At 35.6% G+C, this 21,792-nt stretch overlaps 1 protein-coding gene across 2 annotated transcripts in view; it reads right to left on the bottom strand.

Moving 5' to 3' along the window:
- Window positions 1-1,343: 1,343 nt before the first annotated feature.
- The window catches only part of LOC123540633 (clathrin light chain A-like), a 31,321-nt gene continuing 10,872 nt past the window's right edge, over window positions 1,344-21,792 (bottom strand). For both annotated transcript variants that reach the window (XM_045325842.2, XM_053527336.1), the window contains 3 exons: window positions 14,647-14,752; window positions 10,091-10,202; window positions 1,344-2,430 (listed from right to left, as the gene is read on the bottom strand). In XM_045325842.2, coding sequence (XP_045181777.1) covers window positions 2,259-2,430; window positions 10,091-10,202; window positions 14,647-14,752 — 390 coding nt within the window. In that variant the 3' untranslated portion in view covers window positions 1,344-2,258. The remainder of the gene's footprint in view (window positions 2,431-10,090; window positions 10,203-14,646; window positions 14,753-21,792) is intronic.

The following is a 21,792-nucleotide window of genomic DNA, read 5'->3' as shown; positions in this document are numbered from 1 at the left end:
ATAGTTGACAGAGTTATATACTCTTGCCTACAGGTAGACACTGTTATAATAAACAAGTGTTCCAAGCTTGAAGTAAATATCTTTGATTGTATACAAGATATTTCCATTTCATAAAAACTAAAACCAACTCTGATGTCGGGGTGAGTAGCATAGCTCTCATTATTCTCTGAATAGTCAAGCTAAAAAGGGTTTCCATTTATCATTGCTGTATCTACATCGGGCAAGTCTAAGAACCAGGGTGTCTATTCACAAACAGCTAGGTTAAGCTAACTGGACATGCGCGTATGCTCTCTGTTCTGGTGGCTTTGTCTCGCTGTCTCTCTGGTCAGATCAATCCGTATCTGCACTAGCACTGGATGAATTGGCACCCTTTTATGTGCATTATGTATATATCAAGGTAAAGCATCTTTGAACAAACTCTTCATAATAAGAGTGATATATGGTCTAGTACATATAGTGTTGCATTTCTGATGCATCTCAGAAAATAAATGCTTAGATACACTTTTGATATAAGAAGTGTGCGGCAGTAATAAAACTAGATTTGTGTCTACTTCCTGTCACTGTACACCGGGTTTCATGAATCAAGGTGAATTTTTTTTAAGATATATGCAATACAAACTATTAAGCACTTTTTGTGTATTTTTCACTAAGTCAAGGGTCATAACTCTGACCGAGTGAAATTCCAAACAAAACACAAGGTGTACAATTTCACATGTAACATAAGTATTCTTAAATGTATAATGACTCTAAATCAAATACTTTTTGAGATACATGTGATACAAACTTGTATGTCCTTAATGCATATATTTGATTAACTCTGGCCTGACAGACAGAGATCCCAAACAAAGCCCAAGCACAACTTCACATGCTGGATAACATTCCTCTTATATTTCATCACCTTAGGTCAAATAATTTTTGAAATACATACCACACAAACTTCTAAGCACTTTTTATACATATTTTTGACTAAGTCATAGATGATAACTCAAATCTGGCCGAGTTAAATCCCAATTAAAATACCAGGTGCACAACTTCACATGCTGAACGACAGTCATGTGAGGTTTCATGACTCTTGGTCAAATACTTCTGGTGATATGCACAGCAAAAATTCTCATGGATGGACAAGGACAAATCTAGGTCACGCCCCAAAACTGTTGGGGACACAACTACAATTTTTAACAAAGTTACAAGAATGTCAATTAAATCATATAAAGTCTGATAGAGTATCTATATTAAGATTTAGATGGCACATAATCCTCATCAATATGCTAGCACGCCAACATACTTTGTAAAGAACAAAATTAACGACATTTTCTGGGAAACAGAAACAAAAACTTTAAAAGTAAATTTGACATTAAGATTTATTGCATATTTGTCTAATAAACATTAAAAAAAAACCGTACACACTATCTTTTAGTGAAGAATCTCATTTTAAACGTGTGTAACTTGCAAATAAATCTAAAACCTGTGATTAAACAACATATTAATTCAAATAACTGGGCCATCAATTTTAATGTCACTATTTCTATAAAGCTATCAAAACATAAATGATGGAATGTATATGTTACAGGAACCAGTGATTCTTTTTTTTTTTTAAATCTAATGTACTGGATAAAAAGGTTTCTTTCAAGCCAGTGACTATGTACATCTTTCAAGCCAGTGACTATGTACACATCAAGGTATATTGCACATGACCACACAATCGTGATAAAAACAACTCCATGTCCAAAATCTAATACTGCATGAAGTTTAAATAAACCAAATTTTGAAATCTTTCTTCCTGCTAAAAGGAATATCGAATTTCCATCCATTAGAGAAATTTAAATGATTTTAAATGCAAATAAATCCATTTGATATTCAAATTATAGTAGCTGTGCAAATGTAATCAAAAAACTCTCAGATTATAACAGACTTCTGCTTCATCTTGAAGATAAAACAAACTTTTTTTATTGGAGAAGTATTGAAAATAAATATCTGTCATAAGGTCCTAAATCATATTCCAAGAATATTTTCCAATTTGTTAATTGCTTCTTAATTGGCGCTATACTATCTAGCAAATCAATTATCTAGATCATAATCATGCATGCGAAGTGTTGGAATTTGAGCCATTACTCAACTCCAGTCATTTAACAAGATGTATTTCTGGTTCTAAATTTTTCAATATGATTACTCCAATACTGAACAAAAGCGTGTACACTTATCATAAATAACTTCACAACATATTTTCATACATTTACTACATATCTAATGTTTTTTGTTTATCTGACTAAAGGTGTCTGCTTCAACTGCAATAGGATGGAACGCATTCTTGAAATATCTTTTGTATTCTTTGAATTTTTAGGGTTGAACTCGCAGAGTCGGCAAATTTTCTCCCATTCTTCTCCCGGCTGAGTCTGGTCCCTCTCGGCAACAAATGCTGCCTCAGATTCCCTAAAATGAGATAATATAACATGTTCATAAGCAACCTTAATGCAAGAACCATAGGTGTGTTTAAAACAAAATAAATCACACATACAGCACAACTTCACTGCTGTACAACTCTAGCATAAACCATCGTCAGACCAACAGAGCTTTAATATAAGATTTCAATTGGTAAACACCTATGACTGTATCACTGGTACAAAAATAATCTTTCAGGTATGACAACTACTTTAACATCAAGGTCTTCGTGAATCTAAGAAAAAAATGATACATACTTGGTATTCTACTTGATATTGTTAAAATGCATATAACACTTTTTAATTTTTTTTGTGTTGTTAAACTGACACAATTACAGGCCATATGAGAGTTTTAAGGTTACAGATAGTGGAGGAGGAGCCCTATCCCTCATCCAGCCATTACTTCATACAAGCGGGCGGCTAATTAGAACTACAGACCTTCCACAAGCAAGCTGGATGGGTTGCTCGCATGAAAGAAATCTACATCCGAAGCAAGGTTTTAAACCGACAGAGTGTGAAGTGATTCAAAGTCAGGAACTTTTGCCACTTGGTGGCAGAGGCCCACCACTGGTCTGAATTAAGACTGCAGACATGAGATGACAATTGCATGTATGTATGTATTCTCATAATTTATGTTACTTTTGCATTGAGAGGTCATTTAACTAGCTTACATAAGCATACATTTTTCAGTACCAGCTGGGAAAGCGAAAACTTTGTACAACAAGAGCTGTCCGTAAGACAGCGCGCTCCACTATTCGGGGATTTGACAGTAAAATGAATATAATTATGTCTGAATAAGAGACCTCTACTTTAAAAGGAAGATACACCAATTTAAGTATAAAAGGGGCATAATCCCGTCAAAAATACAAATCAGAGTTATGGGGATTGTTACCACACATGCAGATGATGATGATAAAGATACATTTTAAGTTTCAAGTCTTTATCTTATATTGCATTAAATGAGTATCCAGAAAGCGAAGATTGCAAAAAAGTTTAAGTACAAAAGGGACATAATTCTGTCAAAAACACAATTAGAGTTATGGGGTATGTAGCTACACATGCAGATGATTATAAACAAATACTTTTAACTTCAAGTCATTATCTTTTAAAGTACCAAAGATATGTCTATAAAGGAAGCTTTCAAAAAAAATTTAACATGAAAATAATTCAAAGTATAACTCCTAGGTAACCTTAACCTTGAGTATAATGGGTCCAGCTCCTACACATACTTTGTTTGTATGCTGGACAATGTTTATGTGAACTTACAGTATGATATAAGCAAAAGTAACAAAGATATGAAAGAAAAAGGTTGCCGAAAAACTTTAACCTTAAAAATAACCTAAGTATAAGACCTTGGTGACCTCAACCTTGGGTATAATGGGCCCAGTCCATACACATACTTTGTTTGTATGCTGGACAATGTTTATGTGAAGTTACAGTAAGATATAAGCAATAGTAACAAAGATATTACAGAAAAACAATGGTTGCCGAAAAACTTTAACCTTAAAAATAATCTAAGTATAACACCTAGGTGAACTTAATGGGCTCAGCCCAAACAAATACATTGCTTGTATATTGGACAATGTTTATGTGAAGTTACAGTAAGATATAAGCATAGTAACAAAGATATGACCGAAAAACAAAGGTTGCCGAAAAACTTTAACCAAGAAGGGTCACGCCGACGCTGGGGCGAGTAGTATAGCCCCCCTATTCTCCGAATAGTGGAGCTAAAAATTACATAATAAAGCAATGAATAATATGACTTGTGGATATAAAAATGAGGCACTTGAAAGGTTGAGATTTCAGAACATGTATGGGCATGTGCAGTATATATCTATATTCCAGGTTATAATAACTATTAAAAACTGTCAAATAAACTAAATAAAAAGGTTGCTAAAAAGCAGTTCTGACTGATAAAATTAGGACTTACTAAGAGTCTGTACATTTACAAGCAATTATGTTTAAAATGTCATTCAGTATGAATGCTCTAAATACTGATACAGCAAATAAATCATTGCAATATTGTTCAAATATATCATACAATCCTACACACATGCCCATACAAGTATAAATTCTAAACCTCTCTGATAGTTGTAATCATAACAGCCTGTGTATGAGCACTTGGATACTGATAAACAAACACTATCTATTCTGGTTTTCAGATTCTTACTGTTTATCCACTGTACCACCAACACAAACAGGTTATATCTACCAGTATATCTACTTAAACCAGGTAACAACATGTACTATAGATATCACAAACATTACAAGACTAGACACGAGACAACTTTTCAACTACATGCCCATGCACACTATTCTCACCATAGCCACTTTCAAGACTATCAACACTCATTAACATATTTACAGGCACTTAGTTCTATCCCTAGTTTATATGTAGTCAAACTTTTTTCACTTAAACTCGACAGGACTGGCAAAATTTGTTCAAGTTTGTCAGCAGTTTGAGTCTTCTAACAATATACCGTCACCTTAGTGCAAAAAGTGAATAAGTCCTTCTTTAAGTATGAAGTTGTCCACTTCTTGAGTTGAGGTACCAATACATTATACAGGGATTTCGCCTGGACCTGACGATGAGTTCGGGTGAAGGGCAGTGTTCAAATGATCAAAGTTCGAGAGAAAAAAGTTTTACTGTATGTGTGTATTTGGGCAATTCTCTATCGAAACCAAGTAATTTCTACAACTCTTTGATCACAGTCCTACTCCTGCAATGAGAAATATGACTGAGTCTTGATTTTTTTGACTGTTATCAGTAATAAATGACTATCAGTTAAGCTAACCAGTGATCCTGGATTCCTAACAAGTCATCTGCAGGGAAGTGACATTTTCCCCACATGAATCAGAGTTTATCCTATGATCACGGACAGTGTGTTCTGGTAAGACTGAAGCCTCCTGATTTGAAAGTATTGTGCTCTACCTAATGATCTAATCAGGTAGGCTAATTTTAGAAGTTTTTTCTAAAAACTTCAACAAAGAAATCAAATTGTCTTGTCACTTTCCATTACCTTTTGCAACATCATTTTTCTCTAGTTCTCTTCTGGTAGCCATCGTTATAAGACTGATTCAAACACATTTGAGCTGCGCCATGAGAAAACTAACATAGTGCGTTTGCGACCAGTATGGATCCAGACCAGTCTACGCATCCGTCAAGACCCATGCTGTTCGCTACTGATTTCTCTAATTGCAATAAGCTTTGAAAGCGAACAGCATGGACTGTGCAGGCTGGTCTGAATCCATGCTGTTTGCACTATGTTGGTTTTCTCATGGCATAGCTCATTTAACTGATTACATTATTTACAAAGTCCATATTCTGAGTGGAAATTTACAGAAAAAGGCAACACCACTTTTCATATGATTTGATAACTATCATTAATATTCTGTAAAAGGTTAATGAAAACTGGCTAATAAGGTTTTTATTTCCTCATTTTGTATTTACTTGTGGCCTTTTTCTACTCAGTTTGGGATATACAGTAAAACAACAGCTCAAGGACTATATGAATTACTAGCGTGAGCCATGGCACTCAAAAGGAGTGGTGTTTAAACATATTTTTCAGGTAAAAAGTCCAAGTCATTTGCCTATTGGGCAAGTCAAAACTTATCATGTTAGGTGATTCTTGGTTAAAATGTTATTTTCTGTTGTTTAACATTCAATTCTTTAAAGTCATATAGCGACTTCCCAGCTAACCATGTTAAAGGAAGACTGTCCCCAGTCGCCCCTCCTAGCCTTATTTCAGGCATAGGCAGGTACCTCGGTAGAACCACCTATCTCCAGCAGGTACCTCGGTAGAACCACCTATCTCCAGCAGGTACCTCGGTAGAACCACCTATCTCCAGCAGGTACCTCGGTAGAACCACCTATCTCCAGCAGGTACCTCGGTAGAACCACTTATCTCCAGCAGGTACCTCGGTAGAACCACTTATCTCCAGCAGGTACCTCGGTAGAACCACTTATCTCCAGCAGGTACCTCGGTAGAACCACCTATTTCCAGCAGGTACCTCGGTAGAACCACTTATCTCCAGCAGGTACCTCGGTAGAACCACTTATCTCCAGCAGGTACCTCGGTAGAACCACCTATCTACAGCAGGTACCTCGGTAGAACCACCTATCTCCAGCAGGTACCTCGGTAGAACCACCTATCTGCAGCAGGTACCTCGGTAGAACCACTTATCTCCAGCAGGTACCTCGGTAGAACCACCTATCTACAGCAGGTACCTCGGTAGAACCACCTATCTCCAGCAGGTACCTCGGTAGAACCACCTATCTACAGCAGGTACCTCGGTAGAACCACTTATCTCCAGCTAGCTAGTCTTTTTGGTCAATGAAACTTGTAAACCTTCTAACATGACTTCTTGAATACATTTCTTATTAAGAAAAACAATTTCTTTTCACAAGCATGCTACATTATTAACTAGATAAATAAAACATCATTCTATTCATAGAACAAATGTACAGACAGCAGCACATGTGCTTTTAGAAAAGCACTGACAGGAAATAAAGAAATTGGGGGGGAAAACCTAACTAAACAAAGACATGCTGAACTGCTAGTGGGGAAAAGACCATCAACTTTGGTGTTTTATCAAAAAGAAGCAACAAGCATGGATCCCTAATTGTCTTAAATGCAATGACTACATATACTTTGAGATAATCTGTTTAAACCTAATATCAGCATATAACACCAAGCATAATTATCTGACTGAATAATGACCTTAAAACAACAGCATCTTCACTATAATATCTGTAAGACTTTCAAATATATTGCGCATACATTTAATTTTTTTTGTTTTTCTTGGGTTTAATGCTGCACCAAAACAATTTTAGGTCATATGGCAACTTTCCAGCTTTGATAGTAAACAAAGACCCTAGGTGCTCCCCTGTGTATTCTTTCATCACAGGACTTGGGTAGAACCACCAACCTTTCATAAGCTAGCTGGCATCCTCACATGAAGAATTCAACATACAGACTGAAGCTCGGACCTGGCATACATCTAATGACCGAACACTACAAGTAATGACTATTCATTTGAAGTCACTTATGATCCAGTTAGAACAGACTTGTCATGGAAAGTAAAGTTCAGGGGAAGGTACATCATTAACAACAAAACAATGGTTCTGTCAAAGCTGGTATCGAGTGGAACACGTAATTAAAGCAACTGCCATAAAGCCCCCAAAACAGACGCTTGTGCAAATAAAAAAATAGACTACTGAGAATGAAATAAAATATATAAAAATTCCCATCCCATTTCACATTCCCACAAACATTACCTAGAGTTGGCAAACACTCTGAAATGTTGTAAGACTTGTTCTATGACTAGCACTGTATTAAACACAACTTCTGGCTGCCAATTTACTTTTTATTACCTATCTTGTGATAACTTAAATTTCAATTTATGATAACTTTCATTCATTTTATGATCTCTTTTATTATCGGATAAGATTAAATGCATTTAAAGATACAAAAAAAAAAGAGAATTTAGATACGCCTGTAATTTCATTTTTACTCAGTTTCATGATATCATGAATTCAATTGAGAGACATCTTTAAATATGAATAAATAAAATTTATGTCACAAAATTAATTCAGGAACAAGGTGTCTTGTCAAACACAAACCAGGGGGACGACAGATCGCTTACTGTATAGCTTTAGCCGAAAGGCAGGACCATAAATGTGGATATCATAAAATAAATAAATTAAGCTACATAGCACAAACTACTTGATGATATCATAAAATGAATTAAGGATATATCATAAAATAAATATGTAAAATCACAAAATAGTTAATAAATAGTAAAACAGCATCACCTACACAACACAAACATGTATTGTATAATCTAGAACTGAATACAACAGACTGAAAAACTTACGGTCCAGAGCTGTAAGAATGTATGAAATAGTTAGATTTGAAAAGAATACAGAAATCAGTAGCTTCACTAGAATGAAACCACACCATTTGTTTATAAAATGAAATGTGGCTACAAAAATAGGCAGTCCGACACCTAAAATACAGGTAGAAAAGAGAGCTGATAAATATGTTGACAATATGCCATTTTCTCTTGTTATTCAAACTGTTGGAAATATACAATACCCTTAGCAGTAAATGTTAGTTTATATTTCTGTTATAAATGTCAAGTCTTTTTTACCTAACCATCACTCCTGTACACCAGTACCGACTTGTTCTCTGCAAATTAATCACAACTTCCCCACATGAATCAGAGGTGGAGGACTAATGACCTTTGTCATAGTCAAGTAACCATCACAGAATATATGTGTAATCTAGGAATTGATTCTTAGCACAGTGCTTTATCTATCCAGGTAACCCTGTGGCTTCTAAGAAATATAAAATCTATCAAAAATATAGGAGTGTAGAAAATAGAGGACAGCCTCTCTTTTTTTAAGAGATTCTAAACCTGGCCCTCAGTTGTGAGGCCCATGAGCCAGGAAGAGCTTTGATAAAAGATTTTTTCACAAGACTTCTGAACAAGTGTACTGTTATTATAAAGACATTCAATTTGCTTCCTTATTTTGCATTTGATATGAAAATAACTAGAATGGTCTCATTATACAGATCATCAAACCAAATAGTTAGAAGGATGTCCTACATAGTTAGTAATGCAATAGACATACCACTACAAATTCAATACTCAAACATTAGATTATTTTGCTAGTTCATACAATATTAATGAAAGAAGCATGTTCAAAATTTTTACAAACTACACAACAGCTTTTAAAGGTATGTGAACTGTGACTGAAGCAAAGTGGAAGAGTAAACTACTACTCACAGTTGCTCACAGCAAGAAACTCTTCATCATTTGAAATATATTCACATTTAAGACTGACCTTTTGAAGTTTGTTTCATATAAATAGCTGATCCTTTGAAATATTTCAGATTTCAGAATGATATTTTGAAAAACATTTCAATTTCCACAGTTATGCAGATATGTCACATTTCAGTCAGATATCAATCTGTCAAACGTTGCAGTTATATTAATCAACATTTGAGCCGTGCCATGGGAAAACCAACATAGTGGCTTTGCGACCAGCATGGATCCAGACCAGCCTGCGCATCCGCGCAGTCTGGTCAGGATCCATGCTGTTCGCTAACGGTTTCTCTAATTGCAGTAGGCTTTAAAAGCGAACAGCATGGATCCTGACCAGACTGCGCGGATGCGCAGGCTGGTCTGGATCCATGCTGGTCGCAAACCCACTATGTTGGTTTTCTCATAGCACGGCTCATTTCATACTGATATTTGAAATACATTTCACATTTAAGACTGATGTTCGAAAGACATGTCACATTTCAGACTGACATTCTGAAATCCATTTTCACATTTTAGACCAACATCTGAAAAACATTTCAAATTTCATATACGTATTTATGAATATATTTCAAATTTCTGACTGGTACACCAGTCCCTTGCATTTCAAATTACAAAGCAGAAAGCAATAGCTGAAAGCAATGCATCAAAAGTGAAAAATATTCTACAGATTAGAATAGTTTCTCCTTAGTTTACAACTATTCATTTACGTGGGAATGGATTTGTTTTGTTTTTTTTTGAGAGAGAGATTTCGACCTACATTTAGTTGCTAATATTTTGCATTCTACAGTATATATGTTATGTTTTTAAAACAAGAACTATACCGGTTGTTTTCTTTGGTTTTGGTTAACTGTTCCTCATGATGCTTGTACCAGTCATCTAATTCCTTCTTAGCAATCTCACGCCATTCTGTAACACGTTTTTCCTCTTCCTCATCTAAAAATAGACTTGTTTTCGTAAGTATTTTTATAAACAAGTTTGAAATTCAGCTGTATACATAATTCCAACAAGAGCGCCGCCAAGCGAGGCAATATACGCCCGAAGGGTTACATCAGAGGATAGGAGCAAAATTCAAAGAACTTGACTGTTGAAGCCCAAAGGACAGGAACAACAAAAAGAAGAATTCAAAAAAAAAAAAATGTCTAAGACCAAGAAAAAAATTCTTACTAGGTAAAGTTATGTCAAAATACATCTAAAAATTGGATGTACCATCCATGTTGCACCACAGAAAAGTGGTCTCCGTTTTTCCCTACTGCCAATAATAAAAAAGTTTCAAAATAAGCTATTTATAGGCTATTTGTAGTAACAAAAAAGGGAAGTACTTAAAAAAAAAAAAAAAAAATTATTGTAAGAGAGCAAAAAGGTATTTTGCCAAATAAAGAGCAATATACACAAAGCAAAGTCATATATGACCTTAAACTCCTAAGTGTGACCTTGACCTTGACGCGAGTCATCCAAAACATGCGCTCTGCACGTCACCTCAGTGTGGTGAACATTTGTGCCAAGTTTCTTTGAAATCCTTCAAGCAGTTCAAGAGTTACAGAGTGGACACAGCAAAGTCATATGACCTTTCACTCCTAAGTGTGACCTTGACCTTGAAGCTAGTCATCCTCACATGCGCTCTGCACATCATCTCAGTGTAATGAACATTTGTGCCAAGTTTCTTTGATTTGACCTAGTGACTAGCAGTTCAAGAGTTACAGAGCGGACACGAAACACACTCATATGACCTTTGACTCCTAAGTGCGACCTTGACCTTGACCTTAAAATGAGACATCCAAAACATGCGCTCTGCACGTCGTCTTGGTGTGATGAACATTTGTGTCAAGTTTCTTTGAAATCCTTCAAGGGGTTCAAGAGTTACAGAGTGGACACGAAATTGCTAACGGACAGACCGAAATGAAAGGGAGGGCTGTTTCTTTTGTTATTTTCTTTTGTTTGAATAGTGGGCCCTGGCCCTTTAATCTATTGTTAACGGATTGAAGCTATTGTTCTCTTTTGTTCTCTTTACCGTTAGATGGCCCTCTCTTTCTTTTCAGTTGCCCAGACAAACAGACGGACACTGGGACCATAACATAATACGTCCCTTCGGGCATATAAAAACCTCAACTAATGACATCCACTTGCTTCCATAATGGCCATTAAATGGGACTGATTCCTGCAGACTCTGTAGCTACAACAATCAATGAAATTAAATGATAAATACCAAACAAGAGATCATAGAGTGATCTTGGCGCCACCAATGTGCCATTTTTGAGTATTCCAAATTTCAAGACTTACTGACTAGCTCAAGGTCAAATTTCATTTCCATACACAACACTGTGCATGTGGTCCAAATTCGAAAGCTGTAGCTTGAGAAATGTGGAAGTAGGTCACTAGGTCAATGTAAAGGTCAAAGTTTGTTTTGGTACACAATCCTATGCATGTGGTCTGAATTTGAAGCCTGTAGCTACAGAAATGTGAAAGTAGGTCACTAGGTCAATCTTAAGGTCAAAGTTCATTTCGGTACACAAAACTATGCAAGTGGTCCAAATCTGAAGGCTGTAGCTTGAGAAATGTAAAAGTAGGTCACTAGGTTAAAGTCAAGATCAAATTCTATTTCTATTTCGGAATACAAAACTATGCATGTGGTCCAAATTTGAAGCCTGTACCTTCAAAAATGTGAAAATAGGTCACTAGGTCAATGTAAAGGTCTAAGTTCATTTCCGTACACAAAACTATGCATGTGGTCCAAATTTGAAGGCTATAGCTTGAGAAATGTAAAAGTAGGTCACTAGGTCAAAATCAAGGTCAAATTTTATTTCGGAATACAAAACTATGCATGTGGTCCAAATTTGAAGCCTGTACCTTAAAAATGTGAAATTAGGTCACTAGGTCAATGTTAAGGTCAAAGTTTATTTCGGTACACAAAACTATGCATGTGGTCCAAATTTGAAGGTTGTAGCTTGAGAAATGTAAAAGTAGGTCACTAGGTCAAAATCAAGGTCAAATTTTATTTTGGAATACAAAACTATGCATGTGGTCCAAATTTGAAGCCTGTACCTTCAAAAATGTGAAAGTAGGTCACTAGGTCAATGTGAAGGTCAAAGTTTTTAATGTGGTCCAAATTTGAAGGCTGTAGCTACAGAAATGTGAAAGTAGGTCACTAGGTCAAAATCAAGGTCAACTCATGTCAAGGTTCATCTTGCCACTCAAAAATATACATGTGGTCCAAATTTGAAGGCTGTAGCTACAGAAATGTGAAAGTAGGTCACTAGGTCAAAATCAAGGTCAACTCATGTCAAGGTTCATCTTGCCACTCAAAAATATACATGTGGTCCAAATTTGAATGTTGTAGTTAATGACAAGAATATTTTAAAAGCTTTTCCCTATATAAGTCTGTATGAACCATGTGACCACTGGGGCGGGGCCATTTTTGACCCTAGGGGATAATTTGAACAAACTTGGTAGAGAACCACTAGATGATGCTACATTACAAGTATCAAAGCCCTAGGCTTTGTGGTTTGGACAAGAAGATTTTCAAAGTTTTTCCTTATATAAGTCTATGTAAACCATATGACCCCCAGGGCAGGGCCATATTTGACCCTAGGGGTATAATTTGAACAATCTTAGTTGAAGACCACTAGATGATGTCACATACAAAATATCAAAGCCCTAGGCCCTGTGGTTTTTGACAAGAGGTTATTCAAAGTTTTTCCCTATATAAGTCTATATAAACCATGTGACCCCCAGGGCGGGGCCATATTTGACCCTAGAGAAATAGTTTGAATCATCTTGGTAGAGGACCACTAGATGATGCTTCAAACCAAATATCAAAGCCCTAGGCTCTGTGGTTTTGGACAAGAAGGTTTTCAAAGTTTTTCCCTATATAAATCTATGTAAAATATAGAAATAAACAAAGGGCCATAATTCACTCATAAATTGTTGAACCAGTCTGATTTTCAGGGGGACACAACTAGGGTACCAATACATCATTCTGACAAAGTTTGGTGAAAATCCCCCCAGTAGTTTCTGAGGAGATGCGATAACGAGAAATTGTTAACGGAAGGACGGACGGACGGAATGACGGATGGACGGACTACGGACGCAGAGTGATTTTAATAGCCCACCATCTGATGATGGTGGGCTAAAAACAAATAAAATTCCTTAGGCTAGTTTTTTTTTTCTAATTCACCTTAGTAATTACCAATCAAATGGTTGTGAACTGGATCTGCAGACAACCCAAATAGTCTTTGATAGATCAAAGAAAATACATAATGGGTGGACGGATAGCTCAGTGGTTTGCACACTGGCCTTCCAATCCTGAGGTCGAGGGTTCGATCCCCAGCAGCTGCTCGGGGAATTTTCAGAAACACTTTTCAGTGTTTCCCACCCAATTACAGGTGTACTGGTCAGGAACCCAGGCAATCCTTGTGTGTATCAGTGCTATACACTTGGCATGTTAAAGAACCAGGCTGTCTATTCGCAACACGCTAGGCTAAGTTAGCCGGACAAGCCTGTATCTGATTTCTGATCTCTCTTTGTCTCACTCTGTCCCTCTGGTCAGATCGCTCTGTGTCTGTACTAGTAGAGGATTAATTATGCGCCCTGTGTGGCTGCATTTGAACTATGTAAAGCACCTTTGAATGTGAAATTGATCATGAAAAGGGCGCTATATAAATCTGGTATAATAATAATAATAATAATAATAATAATAATAATAATCTGCATTTGTTTGGTTTGCTTCATAGTCACAATGACTACTCAGGTTTTTTCTAGCTAATTTGGGAACATAGCCTATACCCCCAAAATTGGGAATTTTGACGCGTAAATGTTCCAAATTGGGAAATATTTAGTCCCATAGGATAAAGTAAGGATGTGTTTAAGCACTTTCTCATACACTTGTTTCACATTTTAGAACATCTTTAACATACTTCCATTACAAAACTGTCCATAATTTGGTCAGTTTTTGTGAAATTTTGATGAATTTCTTTCAGAATGTACATTGGGAATTTTTGCACTCATTTTGGAAAAAAAAGATACTTTTTGGCATTGGGAATATAGCCGAATAACAGCTATAAAAACAGCCGTAAAAAAAACCCTGCTACTCCAGCCATATGTCGACTTTTCAGCTGTATGAGAAAATCCAACTATATTTCCACCTCTTTTTTAGTGGCAAGCACTTGGGTAGAACCACAGACCTTCTGAAATTAGTTACATTTCTTCCATATGCAATGAACCAAGCAAGGCTTTAACACAGCAGGGTTCAAAGTCATCCACTTCACTCTTGACAAAGAAGCCGCAAAGCAGTTTGAAACTCTCACAATAAAACCATTTATCAATTCTGTTTTTCTTCAGACCAATTTTTTTTTCACATCATTCTGTTTTCCTGATATGTTACCTTTCTTTGCAATTCTACGAGCATTTTCTTCTCGCCATATACGTATCTTCTCTGGTTCTGCCCTCTGTTTGTCTACCTGGGTTATTGCTGAGTAAGCATCATTAGCCTGAAAAATATTAAAATATAAAATTTCCTAAAACATATCTCACAAACAGATTATGAATATTATCAAGTTTTTTAAACTGATGATTGGTTACTGTTTGCACTGATTTTATTCTAGTAACATTGTGACCAGCAAATTTGAAACAGTCTAGTGTATACATGTAGTACTGTTACAGTATTAGGTCTTACACTATCACCTGTAATGTGTTGTGAAGTTTTAGCAGTGTTACTAATACTATAATACTATTGCTATGTAAATCGTAAAAACACTAGACAAATATTACCAAAACTATTGACTGTATACATGACAATAGAAATCAAAGTCTGTGACTCATTTTATGGCAAATGAAAAACTTCAGAAACTGTTATACATTATAATGACCTAGCAATAGCATGATCTGCTATTATCACTATATATTAAAATTTATGATTAAAATGGACAAACTTTGCTGCTTTTTCAAGAAAAGCAAGAATGAAATATTACATATTTTTTAAAATCTACAAACTGCATCCTACAATGTTTGAATTTGACAAAATTAGTAAGACATACTAATTCTAAATAGGACAAAGGGCAAAAATGAAACTAAAGCTGTCTTAATGGTATAATGGTTTTAAGGTTACAGGGTTGTATGACTATGTTACAGTTATAAACATGATAAAGGGCACATTCACTTTGGATATAGTGTGGTCTAATACAGAAGCTAATTTATGTATATGTGAAATGAAAAGTGCATTCAAAAATCTAAAACAAGTGAGATATCAAATCAAATCCATTGATATATAATTATTAACCTGTCCTCAATTTCCAAGTTCCATTTAATTTCAAGTAAAAGTAAATGTAGTTGATCCATACAAAAAATGTGTTGCAATATATATATACTCATTTGAATTTAGTTGTCAAAGACCGGACAATAGTCTCAACTGAAATTCTTATCAATGTTCTAGCTCAAGCTCTCTCTTTAATGGCACTAGGAAATACAGTTTATCTCCATTAAAAAGACTCATTGTTTTAGACAACTCCTTTTTCCTTCTAAAGGTAACAGGGTATCTTGAACAGCTACAGATAGGTCTACTGACCACACATAAAGCACAATACCTACGAATAAATGAGTATATTTTCTTATAAATGCCCCAAGAGACTTTACATTTTGCAAACGGAAGCCTTTACTGAGACCTTGAGTATTTTTTCTTTTTTTCCAGTAAACACAAACTCTAAATTCGATTTATAATGAATTAATTTTTAACAATTGTTACTAAGCACTATCATTGAGCTGGTTTTCATTATGACCAATATTAATTCTTTTTTTTTCTCAAATATGGCAAGCAGGGAGCGCATTTATTTGGTGAGGGCATTAATAAGGGAATATACAGTATATGATACGGTACAGAATGTGAACTACCATCAATGATAATGTAGTGAAAAAAATGTATAACAAAACAAGTAAAGCCGTTCTTGACTGTAAATATTCCACATAACGAATGTGAAACAAACAAGTACCGGTATTTTAAAGCTTGGCAATAAACCTCTTTATAGGCAGATAAGGCCCAATTGTTATAAAAAATAAAACAAAACTGCTATTTTAGTTCACTAACAAATATACAAATGACATCTATAAAAGACTTATCAAGTTATGTGTTCAAAGCAAAGGGCCATAATTCATAAAACAGTGCCCTCAACTATGTCAAACATGGGCCCTCATTTTCATTATAGCCAGGAGTATACATAAATACTACATTATTTTATTACAATGTAATGCTAATATTAACATTTTACTATGGCAATGATAACAACTTCAAACAAATATTCTAAATGACACTTGAGCTAATTTCAACCAAGAGTTATCTAACTTGATTATGTAAGCATGTTTGATAAGAATGATTTATATTATGCAGTTTTTGCCATGATACAGCTTGGCAGTTTGTTTCATGCAAAAGAGCAGTAATTTAAATTAAATTCATCAAGAGTTATTTAACTTGGTATTTTCAGTTGGTTTAGAGACTTAGAAACCTTTTTGTGAAGTTTCATTCTGATACATATAGCTGTTACCTTTCATACTGTTTGATAGCAAGCTGAAGGCAAAACTTTAAATATTCTTAGACTAACTTTAAATTCAAGAGTTATCTAACTTGGTTACTTCAGCAGATTTGATGACTGAAAAACCTTGTATGAAGTTTCAATCCAATGTGCAATGGCTACTGAGATATATGACATTGCATGTATAATAACCAAGATGTGATACCAACAATGGCACCCAGGTGAGTAGAATAGCTCTCACTATTCTTCGAAAAGTTGAGCTAAAACAAGAGATCACAGAGTGATCTTGGCGCCCACCAATGTGCCATTTTTGAGTGTTCCAAATTTCAAGACTTATTGACTAGCTCAAGGTCAAATTTCATTTCCGTACACAACACAAATCTATGCATGTGGTCCAAATTTGAAGCCTGTACATTCAAAAATGTGAAAGTAGGTCACTAGGTCAATGTCAAGGTCAAAGTTTGTTTCGGTACACAAAACTATGCATGTGGTTAAAATTTGAAGCCTGTAGCTACAGAAAAGTGAAAGTAGGTCACTAGGTCAATCTTAAGGTCAAAGTTCATTTCGGTACATAAAACTATGCAAGTGGTCCAAATTTGAAGACTGTAGCTTGAGAAATGTAAAAGTAGGTCACTAGGTCAAAATCCAGGTCAAATTTTACTTCGGAATACAAAACTATGCATGTGGTCCAAATTTGAAGCCTGTACCTTCAAAAATGTGAAAGTAGGTCACTAGGTCAATGTAAAGGTCAAAGTTTGTTTCGGTACACAAAACTATGCATGTGGTCCAAATTTGAAGGCTGTAGCTTGAGAAATGTAAAAGTAGGTCACTAGGTCAAAATCAAGGTCAAATTTTATTTCGGAATACAAAACTATGCATGTGGTCCAAATTTGAAGCCTGTACCTTAAAAATGTGAAAGTAGGTCACAAGGTCAATGTAAGGGTCAAAGGTCATTTCAGTACACAAAACTTTGCAAGTGGTCCAAATTTGAAGGCTGTAGCTTGAGAAATGTAAAAGTAGGTCACTAGGTCAAAATCAAGGTCAAATTTTATTTCAGAATACAAAACTATGCATGTGGTCCAAATCTGAAGCCTGTACATTCAAAAATGTGGAAGTAGGTCACTAGGTCAATGTCAAGGTCAAAGTTTTTTTCGGTACACATAACTATGCATGTAGTCCAAATTTGAAGGCTGTAGCTTGAGAAATGCGAAAGTAGGTCACTAGGTCAAAATCAATGTCAAATTTCATTTTGAAACACGAAACTATGCATATGGTCAAAATTTGATGCCTGTACCTTCAAAAATGTGAAAGTAGGTCACTAGGTCAATATAAAGGTCAAAGTTTTTTCCAGTGCACAAAATTATGCATGTGGTCCAAATTTGAAGGCTGTAGCTAAAGAAATGTGAAAGTAGGTCACTAGGTCAAAATCAAGGTCAACTCATGTCAAGGTTCATCTTGCCACTCAAAAATATACATGTGGTCCAAGTTTGAATGTTGTAGTTACTGACAAGAACATTTTAAGAGCTTTTCCCTGTATAAGTCTATATGAACCATGTGACCCCCGGGGCGGGGCCATATTTAACCCTAGGAGGATAATTTGAACAAACTTGGTAGAGAACCACTAGATGATGCTACATTACAAGTATCAAAGCCCTAGGCTTTGTGGTTTGGACAAGAAGTTTTTCCCTATATAAGTCTATGTAAACCATATGACCCCCAGGGCGGGGCCATAGTTGACCCTAGGGGTATAATTTGAATAATCTTAGTTGAAGACCACTAGATGATGTCACATACAAAATATCAAAGCCCTAGGCCCTGTGGTTTTGGACAAGAGGTTATTCAAAGTTTTTCCCTATATAAGTCTATATAAACCATGTGACCCCCAGGGCGGGGCCATATTTGACCCCAGAGAAATAATTTGAATCATCTTGGTAGAGGACCACTAGATGATGCTTCATACCAAATATCAAAGCCCTAGGCTCTGTGGTTTTGGACAAGAAGGTTTTCAAAGTTTTTCCCTATATAAATCTATATAAATTATAGAAATAAACAAAGGGCCATAACTCACTCATAAATTGTTGAACCAGTCTGATTTTCAGGGGGACACAACTAGGGTACCAATACATCATTCTGACAAAGTTTGGTCAAAATCCCCCCAGTAGTTTCTGAGGAGATGCAATAACGAGAAATTGTTAACGGACGGACGGAATGACGGACGGACGGACCACGGACGCAGAGTGATTTTAATAGCCCACCATCTGATGATGGTGGGCTAAAAAGCACTGAATTGAAACATCTGCTAGAGTTACTTCCAATTTTCATGTTTCAATGTAGTTTTCATTTTAATCTAGAATGGTTCAATAACCAAATTATATGGAGAGGGAGCTGGCCTAAACTACGTTCATTTATAAATACAAATGCTTTATTTTAAGATATCACTTTTTAGTGAAGACATGTTCCTGGAAAATAGCTCTTTATTTTGTACCCAAAAAACTTGAAAATACTCATTAAAAGGAATTTTAATGTTTCTTATATTGCTTGATAGTCGATGTACAGTTTAATCATCCCATTAATTATAAATAACTCAGAAACTTTCCTAATTCATATAAATATGATCATATATTAAAATTCCTCTCATATTTAGAGGAAAAGATATTAAGTTAACCGTGTTAATGAAATTTTATTTTTATTTATCTTACATAATATTCAAATTTATAGGTGCATGTCATTAGATATACATCACAAATAGGTTATGCCTAAAAAATTGTTTAAAAGACCCACCAACTTTTCATTATAAATTATATTCTGAAAAGCCTATTCAGTAATGCTATATGCCCCCACATAAATGTGTTGGGGCATAACAAAATGTTATGGGTGGCCTTATCAAAATTTATAAAACAATGGCTGCAGCATCCAAAAGTAATAAAAAAGTCCCTGTAATTTCAGTTCTGTATTTTATAAGTATTTTATTTAATTTTCAAGTTATTCATGGCTATCCCAATACATAAATACTACTTTGACCAAAAAAAAACCCAGACAACTTCATATTTTGAGAAAAAAAATGACATAAATTCTGAAAAGTGTTAACATTTATTGAAGCTCCTAAATTAATAGGACTTTTGCGATGCTCTTGTGATTTAGTACAAAGTTAACATTTCTCCATACCATAAGATTACCATAAGATTTTCCTAAGTGTAAACTAGATACAAAAAGTAATCACTAAATTGTGACTAAGTTTATAAATCTTCATGATCATTCATTCAAACTGTTCTGAAAAAGTGACATCTCAAACATCTTAAAGACTAATTGAGATGTTGACAAAAAACAAAGTTGAATTTTATAAGGAAAGGAAGCCATAAATTGATAGGAAGGAGGCAGTTCTTTAATATTAAGTCCCATGAGCAACGAAAAATATTCACATGCGGACAGGTTAAGAACAAAGCGAGAAGGTAATGAACAGAGCAAGCAGGTTCCAGACGAGGAAGCAGGTACCATACTGAGTGAGCAGGATATGAACTGAACAAACAGGTTATGACCTAAGAAATAAGCAGGTTACGAACTGAGCAAACAGGTTATGAACTGTACAAGTATGTTATGAGCTGAGGGAGCAGGTTCCATACTGAGCACACAGGTTCAAAACTAAGCGCGTGATAGAGCAGGTTATGAACCGAGCAAGCAGGTTACAGAGCAAGCTGGTTCCAAATTGAGCAAGCAGGTTAAGAAATGTGTAAGCATGTTACAAACTGGAAAAGCATGTTCCAAATTGAGCAAGCAGGTTAAGAAATGTGTAAGCATGTTACAAACTGGAAAAGCATGTTCCAAATTGAGCAAGCAGGTTAAGAAATGTGTAAGCATGTTACAAACTGGAAAGGCATGTTCCAAATTCAGCAAGCAGGTTAAGGAATGTGTAAGCATGTTACAAACTGGAAAAGCATGTTCCAAATTGAGCAAGCAGGTTAAGAAATGTGTAAGCATGTTACAAACTGGAAAGCATGTTCCAAATTCAGCAAGCAGGTTAAGGAATTGTAGCATGTTACAAATGGAAAGCATGTTCAAATTGAGAAGCAGTTAAGGAATGTGTAAGATGTTACAAACTGGAAAAGCATGTTCCAATTGAGAAGCAGGTTAAGAAATGTGTAAGCATGTTACAAACTGGAAAGGCATGCTCCAAATTCGCAAGAGTTAAGGAATGTGTAAGCATGTTACAACTGGAAAAGCATGTTCCAAATTGAGCAAGCAGGTTAAGAAATGTGTAAGCATGTTACAAACTGGAAAAGCATGTTCCAAATTGAGCAAGCAGGTTAAGGAATGTGTAAGCATGTTACAAACTGGAAAAGCATGTTCCAAATTGAGCAAGCAGGTTAAGAAAGCATGTTACAAACTGGAAAAGCATGTTCCAAAGTGAGGAAGCAGGTTAAGAACTGTGCGGAAAGGTTCTGATCTGGGCAAGCATTACTTCCATTAAACTCAGAGGAAGCAGGTTAAGAACTGGACGAGCTAGTTCCAAATTATGCAAGCATGAAATAATAAAGCAGCTGAGGTTCCAAGCTGAGAGAGCAGGTTACAATCTGTGCAAGCAGGTTAGGAAATGAGTAAGATGACTACCAACTGAGTGAGCAGGTGTTTTCTTTCTTGCTGAACTGGACAGTTAATGTGAAATGATGTATTTTGACAAATACGCAGAGTGCTTTGCCTGGTGAAAACATACATAGAAGTCAAGTCTGTGGAACAAGATTGCTGGGAAGATCAAGACTGTGTACTGTTGCTCTAATCAATATAATATACTAAGAATCTGGTCACTTTGGAAAGTATTGTATAGAGGTGTTCACCCCCTCAGAGGCGCTATTAACAGAGATTATAATGTGTGTGTGTGTGTCTCTGTGTGTTGGAGTTTATTGTTCTTTTTCAACATTTTTTCAGTCACATAAACGATGGTGTCTACTTGTAGCAGTGAGCACAATGCCCAACTTGATAGTGCTGCCTCACTAGAATATCATGCCGTAGACACG

Source organism: Mercenaria mercenaria, chromosome 16, assembly GCF_021730395.1.
Source record: "Mercenaria mercenaria strain notata chromosome 16, MADL_Memer_1, whole genome shotgun sequence".
NCBI lineage: Eukaryota > Metazoa > Mollusca > Bivalvia > Venerida > Veneridae > Mercenaria > Mercenaria mercenaria.
Note: the sequence above shows the minus strand (reverse complement) of the source record. Positions and strands in the feature narration are given on the sequence as shown.